This window comes from Littorina saxatilis, linkage group LG16 (genome assembly GCF_037325665.1).
Source record: "Littorina saxatilis isolate snail1 linkage group LG16, US_GU_Lsax_2.0, whole genome shotgun sequence".
Lineage (NCBI taxonomy): Eukaryota > Metazoa > Mollusca > Gastropoda > Littorinimorpha > Littorinidae > Littorina > Littorina saxatilis.
In genome coordinates, this window is record NC_090260.1 from 16847674 (window position 1) to 16856698 (window position 9025).

General features: G+C 42.4%; 1 protein-coding gene across 1 annotated transcript in view; it reads right to left on the minus strand.

Moving 5' to 3' along the window:
* The window catches only part of LOC138950505 (uncharacterized), a 13284-nt gene extending 6162 nt beyond the window's left edge, over positions 1-7122 (minus strand). Inside the window, exons 1-4 of the mRNA XM_070322231.1 lie at positions 6956-7122; positions 5933-6055; positions 4235-4369; positions 3234-3866 (exon numbers count right to left, since the gene is read on the minus strand). Coding sequence (XP_070178332.1) covers positions 3234-3866; positions 4235-4369; positions 5933-6055; positions 6956-7006 — 942 coding nt within the window. The 5' untranslated portion in view covers positions 7007-7122. The remainder of the gene's footprint in view (positions 1-3233; positions 3867-4234; positions 4370-5932; positions 6056-6955) is intronic.
* Positions 7123-9025: the final 1903 nt, after the last annotated feature.

Sequence of the window (9025 nt, forward strand, 5' to 3'; positions counted from 1 at the left end):
TGACGCAGACGACAAATAGATACGTCATAATGGTCTCGATAAACAAACAGACATGCGCAAACACTTTTTTTTTTTACTTGCTTCACTGAAACAGAAACAAAACAAATACCTGTAGCCGAGACCGGAAGAGTATTGTAGTGAATGAAAAGGCAAATCGACGTCACGTCCTGTTCGTTTGGCGACATGAATATTTTTGGAACGTGATCATGACCAACAAAGTTTAGAAATGAAAAACAAATACTTCAGTTCCTATTCTTAACAATAGTGTCAGTTCTCGCTGTGTAACATATTCAGGATAGCCTCAATGTCAATGAATCAGCTGCGCAGTGTGGAAAAAAGGTACGTGAGGTAAATAGTCGACGAAAGCAATGACATTTTTATGGAAAGGAACGTTTTTCCCAGTGTGTCATTCAGCAAGATCGAGTTCCACTGTTGGTGAGTAAAGTAGAATGGAAATAGCCACCGCCATTTGACATGTTTCGGTTGTAAGTAAACATTTTTCTCATGTTTTGTGATTGGAATGAAAACCTCATCGCTTCGCGATTCGGTTTCCATTCAATCACAAAACATGAGAAAAATGTTTACTTACAACCTCAACATGTCAAATGGCGGTGGCTATTGCCTAATTCGACTCGCCTTCGTCTTGTCCCACAACAATGTAACACCCCCCCCCCCCCCACTTTTTTTAGGATCCCTCCTCCCCCATGGAAGACTCCCGCCACCACCACAAGAGTCCCTCCCTTCTTATACAACCACCCCCTTTTATGCCTGACCTCCCCCAATAAGACCCTTTGTTTTGTTTTTGTTCATAACCTATGTAAGTTAACCCACATTTTAACTCATTCGCTGCGCGTCGGAACTGGAATTCCGACACCTGTGTTTAGCGTTGGCTGCGTGCCGGCACTTGAGTTCCGACGGATATCACGAATTTTTAACGGTGTAAACGGTCCTGCTGACCAAGGGAAACAACCCCTGCAATGAACTTCTATCTGTCTACAGTGGTACCATTCACTGTAAACAGTTCCTTCCCTTAAATTGTTGGGATTAATAAAAATTTTGTTGACGGTGTGCGACCCACGTGTTTTGACTTTTCCAAGATGGCGGATCGTTCTGCTGAGACGTAGTAACTTGAAAAGAGTGCTAGAACGTGTTATTCAGTACGGTTCTGATCTTGACCTCAGTGATGATGATAGTGGAGATGATATTTTAGATTCTGGTGACGATTTTGTGCCAATGGACGATCATTTGGGTGATGATTCGGGCAATGCAAGTGTCGATCATGACATTGTGTATGATGAACCCATGACGTAGAACGTTTTTTTGTTTTGCTTCAAATTGGATATTTTGCGTGGATATGAAGACAACAAAAGGTATGTACTTTCAAATGTTTCATATATTTTCTAAAAGAGTAAGTTTCAAACTTTGCAAAAACATAAGGTATGTAGAGGTTACATGCCGAGTCTCAGTGATTATTAAAAATAATGGTCGAAGTTAGCGGATCATGAAAAATGCGAGCTTCAGCGAGCTTTTTCATGACCGCGAACTGAGACCATTATTTTTAATAATCACTGAGACGAGGTGTGTAACCTCTTTATTCCCCCTTTCTTCAGTTATTCAAAGAAAACAGGAGTTTTTGTGCGAAAGTTTGATCGAATCCGAATCACTCAACCAGTCAACCTGCGCAGGCGATCGATTAATGCGCGGTTGTATAGTTCTGTGCAAATCATTCCATTCTGTTAACACTTCTTGTCAGTTTCCCTGTTTTAGACTAAAATCAAGTACACAGATAAGCTGTTATTCTGCTGTGGCGGTAAAGGCAGATATTGTGTGTTCTGTTTATGTTTTAGTATCGCTAAAGATAATGTTCTTTCGTCAAATGGGACTAGCAGACGAACTTTTGCACCCGTGTTCCAACGTTAATTACTGTATGAAGTTCAGTTTTTTGGGGAAAATAGTGTATGAAACCGCTTTATGTTGTTTAAATTGATGAGATGTGTGCATTTGGTTGCGTGTGATCTGTTTATAAAATGAAATATTGTTGAAAACTGACCGTCGGATTGCAGTCAGTGTTGTCGAAGAAACTGCGTTAAAAGAAGGGGAACTACTCTTGTCGGCAAGAGTATGAGTTACTTGCCTTGGGAATTTGCTTGTGATGAACGGTGTGTGCACAGCAGATCTATATTCAGAAAACAACCGAACTCATGGATTTTATATGGAGATTCATGTGTTCAGGCCTGTAGTTGTTAATTTAAATGCGGTATGTTTGTATTGTTTGCTCCAGAGATGTATATTTCGTACGTATAGAGCGTTTTGAACTTTTCAGTCGCAAAAGTAGTACCAAAACAGAACAGCTTCTCAACCCATTGCACTATCGAGGATTCAGGCTGTTGCTGGCTCGTTATTTGTTTGGTTGCTGGGTCATTATCGAAAAATAACTAGCTCTACAAGTTTACAGAGGTAAAGAAGCAGAGGGGGGAATAAGTAAAGTTATCTTGTGTTGTTGATTTTTAATATTTTTTTCAAAATGGCTCTAAATCGCGCGTTGGCAGGGAACACAGGGGAAATTTAGCTGCGCAGCGAATGAGACTTAACTCCAATAAAAAAAATATTAAAAAATTCCTCTTTCAGCTTCATAAATTAAATGTTCAAGAGAACGTTGGCATCAGAATAATCGAACAAAAGTTGATCAAAAGTGTGACCTGTAATATTCCAGATATGTTCAGTGGTGATCATCTTGTCCAGCAAACATGTCCATGCTATTACTGTCAACATTTACGAAACAAGCTTCATTTTGGTCATGTCTGCTGAAATAACACATACAATTGTGTGAAATATGGAGGCTTTGTTACGGGCCCAAATATCTGAAAGAAACTAAACTTAAAAAGTTGATGAGCATGACCCCGCTGTGACCCCAACATTTGACGAAGGTCAATCAAATCGGGGTCAAATCGGAAAATTATTAAATACCAGAAGTCTGCAAATGTCTTTTGTTCGGACATACGGACGGACACTGCACACAGTGTGTGGACTAAGAGCATAGCGCTATGAACTGGCCCTTACTGTACGTTGGTGAACAAAGGTCTCTCTCTCTCTCTCTCTCTCTCTCTCTCTCTCTCTCTCTCTCTCTCTCTCTCTCTCTCTCTCTCTCTCTCTCTCTCTCTCTTTCTCTCCTTCTCTCCTGCGTTCGTCCGTTTTTGCGTGTGTGAGCGAGTGTAGGTAAAGAGTTAACTTACATCGCTCATGTTTAGCAGCACCTCCTCCAGACAGCGTCTCGTTGTGTCGGGCAGGACAATGGCCTGGTGGAGGGCTGGCTGTGTGACCAGGTCACCCAGAACAGAGCGCCTCACAACATCTCTGGCTTGCTTCAGGTAGGCAGCGGCCTTCTTTAGTTCTACTTGAACTGCAAGGGGGTCGTCTTCTGTCTGAGCTATGATTGCCGCCATCATTATCCCACGCTCGCGATGTATGACGAGCAGGTCAACAAAGTCCTCCTTCAGGTTCAACGGCTCTGCTTTGACGCTGTTCGTGTTCCTGGCGGCTGCACCAGTATAGATGCTTTGGGTATTAGCACCATATACACCAAATTTAGCTTGGGTCAGAATTACCATAAGTTCATTTTCCCTTGCGGCTTTGTTTTTTATCTGATTCATGCAGTGGTGTACATTTTTCAGCACTCTGTCTATGCGGACAGTGTCCCTGACCTCTCTACTCTCATCTCTGTCTATTTGTTGCTGTGTTTTCAGTACCTGGATTCGCTCACCGTCTCCGATATATGCCATTCTCTCATGCACAGTGTCCATGTGAGCCGGGGGGATTATGTATGATTCGCTCTCAAGGTGAGGGAACCAGGCGTTGAGAAACTCTCTCTGGAATCAAAGACATGATGGTGTACTGCCTGCTCACTTCTAGTACCATTCACAACCTACGTCAACTATGAAGACGGTGAAAATACGGACACCAAATAGGGACTTATGTCTCGTTGGTGGTTCACACAATATTTGCCTAGAACACAGCAGATAATTGTTTAAAAACAGTTGTTCTTTGGTGTAAATTCAAAATGAAAAACAAAAACAAGGACAAAAACAACAACAACAACAACAACAACAACAACAACAACAACAACGTAACACAAAAAGAGTAAAACTAATAATAATGCACCTTATTCATTTTAAACAGAACTTCAATAAGTCTTAAAATATGAGGTTTCGGTTTTTTTTTTCTGAGATGAATTTACCTCATGGTCTGACAACCTTAACACTTGGTCTTCTGATTCCTGTGATCTTGCCATCAAGGGCGGGGCAGGAGAGACAGCCTGGTTCCCCGGTGACCCAGAGGTACTGCACGGCGGAGCACATTGCACAGCCGGTCCCTGTGTGATGTGCATGGTATAACCGTCACTTCTGTCATAGCACTGTTCAAATATGTAATGATCATGATATTACCGTCATTTCTGTCATAGCACTGTTCATATATGTAATGATCATGATATTACCGTCATTTCTGTCATAGCACTGTTCATATATGTAATGATCATGATATTACCGTCATTTCTGTCATAGCACTGTTCATATATGTAATGATCATGATATTACCGTCATTTCTGTCATAGCACTGTTCATATATGTAATGATCATGATATTACCGTCACTTCTGTCAAAGCGATGTTCATATGTGTGGTTTGCATATTACAGTCACTTCTGTCACAGCGCTGTTCATAATTATGAGTTGTGTGCATGATATGACCGTCATTTCTGTCATAGCGTTGTTTTAGATAGTGACTCACCTTATTGTCATGCAATACGTATTGATGTGAACGTAAATATGTTTGTATGTGAACGTGTTTCCTCACATGGTACTCAGAAAAAAAATTTCAAACATTATTTTATTTTCCTGTGCGTTTGTGGGCCAAAACGCCCATGTACACTGATGATTTTGCACAAAGAGGATTGTATGTGCTTGGCCGTATGTTCCGTCGGCCATATACTTATACTCTACTCTGTGTCGTGGGATGCATACTTGGTCTTTTCATGTTTCTATAATTCACTGACATGGATTTCAGGATCTTTACCATTTTTACCTGGTTTTGTACCACACAATGGGGGGAGGGGGGGGAAAGCAGGTATGCAAATAAAGTGACCCGGGAGATCGGAACATCTCTTCTCTTTATCAAGCAGGTGGCGGGGTTCCAAACACTCAACCATCAACTTGGCTGTTGCGATCGTCATCAATGAGGAATGTTCAGTCTATTTGCGTGTATCGACACTGAAACGGACAATGCATGTATACGACCCCCAACTAATTGACAGATTAGATCGGCCGTGTAGGAGCTGAGGGGGAGGGGGGGGGGGGGCAGGAGAGACAGAGACAGACAGACAGAGACAGAGACAGACAGACAGAGACAGAGATAGACAGACATAGATAGACAGACAGAGATAGACAGACACAGACAGACAGACAGAGATAGACAGACAGAGATAAACAGAGATAGACAGAGATAGACAGACAGAGATAGACAGACAGAGATAGACAGACAGAGATAAACAAAGATAGACAGACAGAGATAGACAGACAGAGATAGACAGACAGAGATAGACAAACAGAGATAGACAGACAGAGATGGGTTGGTTGGCTGGTTATTGTTTGTTGTTTTATGTGCCTACAACCTGTGGCAATCACGATAACATTGTAGACGGTTCTAAAAACCGCATGTCTTGCAAAACGTCTTTCGCCAAATCTCAAGAGAGAGAGAGAGAGAGAGAGAGAGAGAGAGAGAGAGAGGGGGGGGGAGAGAGAGAGAGAGGGGGAGAGAGAGAGAGAGAGAGAGAGAGAGAGAGAGAGAGAGAGAGAGAGAGAGAGAGAGAGAGAGAGAGAGAGAGAGAGAGAGAGAGAGAGAGAGAGAGAGAGAGAGAGTATTCCGCTATCTAAGACCCACCAGATCAACGGAGCAATTAGTACAGCCCTGAGCAGCACAGTTGGTACAGGGGGTGCAGTTCGCACGGCAGTCACACTCCCCTTGCCTGATGCACCGTGATTCCCTGCTGCACTGGCAGCACGCCTGCAACGTACAATGCGAGTGACCTCTTTTGTTGTGAGAATGGACGTGTTAAAACACAACACGATGGACAACACGTACAACACGATGGATATCACAACACGATGGACAACACAACACGATGGACAACACAACACGATGGACAACACAACACGATGGACAACACAACACGATGGTCAACACAACATGATGGACAACACAACATGATGGACAACACAACACGATGGATAACACAACATGATGGACAATACAACAAGGAGGTGAACAACATAACAAGGTGGACATCACAGCACGATGGACACCACAACGTAATGGACAACACAACACAATGGACCACACAACACGATGGACAACACAATACAATGGACCACACAACACGATGGACAACACAACACGATGGACAACACAACACAATGGACCACACAACACGATGGACAACACAACACAATGGACCACACAACACGATGGACCACACAACACGATGGACAACACAACACGATGGACAACACAACACAATGGACCACACAACACGATGGACAACACAACACAATGGACAACACAACACGATGGACAACACAACACAATGGACCACACAACACGATGGACAACACAACACAATGGACCACACAACACGATGGACAACACAATACAATAAACAACACAACACAATGGACAACACAATACAACACAATGGACAACACAACACGATGGACAACACAACACAATGGACAACACAACACAATGGACAACACAACACGATGGACAACACAACACAACACAATGGACAACATGCAACACGATGGACACCACGGCTGACAACATACAACTTTTAAAACGATGGACAACACACCACAGCTAAGAACACAGAATGATACACATCACAACACGGTGACAGCGGCCTACCAGACGTGGTTTCTTTGCAATGGATCCGCTGCCTCCCTGCTGACTCGCCATTGTGCTCGCCCTGTCTCACCTAAAACATCAACATCATGTTGCAATTAGAAGAGTAGTGTTGCCCGTGGCGATCCTTTAGCAACAGTTAGTGCACATGTTCATCTTAAAGGGGAGTAATCCTTTAGCAACAGTTAATGCACATGTTCATCTTAAAGGGGAGTAATCCTGTAGCAACAGTTAGTGCACATGTTCATCTTAAAGGGGAGTAATCCTTTAGCAACAGTTAGTGCACATGTTCATCTTAAAGGGGAGTAATCCTTTAGCAACAGTTAGTGCACATGTTCATCTTAAAGGGGAGTAATCCTTTAGCAACAGTTAATGCACATGTTCATCTTAAAGGGGAGTAATCCTTTAGCAACAGTTAGTGCACATGTTCATCTTAAAGGGGAGTAATCCTGTAGCAACAGTTAGTGCACATGTTCATCTTAAAGGGGAGTAATCCTTTAGCAACAGTTAGTGCACATGTTCATCTTAAAGGGGAGTAATCCTTTAGCAACAGTTAGTGCACATGTTCATCTTAAAGGGGAGTAATCCTGTAGCAACAGTTAGTGCACATGTTCATCTTAAAGGGGAGTAATCCTTTAGCAACAGTTAGTGCACATGTTCATCTTAAAGGGGAGTAATCCTTTAGCAACAGTTAGTGCACATGTTCATCTTAAAGGGGAGTAATCCTTTAGCAACAGTTAGTGCACATGTTCATCTTAAAGGGGAGTAATCCTTTAGCAACATATAGTGCACATGTTCATCTTAAAGGGGAGTAATCCTCAGGCACTTTCGACTGATTCGCCGTAATTTAGACACTCCAGCGACGAATTACATGAACGATTATCAATATCTAAATAGATTAACTGGTTGAATAAGTGTGAATAGTAAAGTAGATGTGACCAGGTCTGACTCTTCATGCAGAGTCAACACATTGTAACCATTTTCTATACACCGATTAACAGTTCCGCGGCCATTTTGGAATTGTACGTACGCACATCGTTTTTGACTCACATGCGAAGCAAAAGTGAGTCTATGTACTCACCCGAGTCGTCCGTCCGTCCGTCCGTCCGTCCGGCCGTCCGGCCGTCCGGCCGTCCGGAAAACTTTAACGTTGGATATTTCTTGGATACTATTCAGTCTATCAGTACCAAATTTGGCAAGATGGTGTATGATGACAAGGCCCCAAAAAACATACATAGCATCTTGACCTTGCTTCAAGGTCAAGGTCGCAGGGGCCATAAATGTTGTCTAAAAAACAGCTATTTTTCACATTTTCCCCATTTTCTCTGAAGTTTTTGAGATTGAATACCTCACCTATATATGATATATAGGGCAAAGTAAGCCCCATCTTTTGATACCAGTTTGGTTTACCTTGCTTCAAGGTCAAGGTCACAGGAGCTCTTCAAAGTTGGATTGTATACATATTTTGAAGTGACCTTGACCCTGAACTATGGAAGATAACTGTTTCAAACTTAAAAATTATGTGGGGCACATGTTATGCTTTCATCATGAGACACATTTGGTCACATATGATCAAGGTCAAGGTCACTTTGACCCTTATGAAATGTGACCAAAATAAGGTAGTGAACCACTAAAAGTGACCATATCTCATGGTAGAAAGGGCCAATAAGCACCATTGTACTTCCTATGTCTTGAATTAACAGCTTTGTGTTGCATGACCTTGGATGACCTTGACCTTGGGTCAAGGTCACATGTATTTTGGTAGAAAAAATGTGTAAAGCAGTTCTTCGTGTATGATGTCATTGCTAGGTTTAGTTATTTGAGGTCAAGCATGTGAGTCGTATGGGCTTTGCCCTTCTTGTTCGAGTATTTTTTCTACTTCCACTTCCAGTTCCGTGGAATTTGCGCTTGTGCATATCACTTTTACGAGTAAGTTCCGGAGATTTGAACGCATAGATTGATTCGCTGAAGAAGGTGCACTTTTGTAGTGATTTGCAAAATTGGGACCCCCATTTCCAAAGTCGGTAAACTACATTACTGCAACCAGTTACTGGGCAAGTTTATATGCCACTG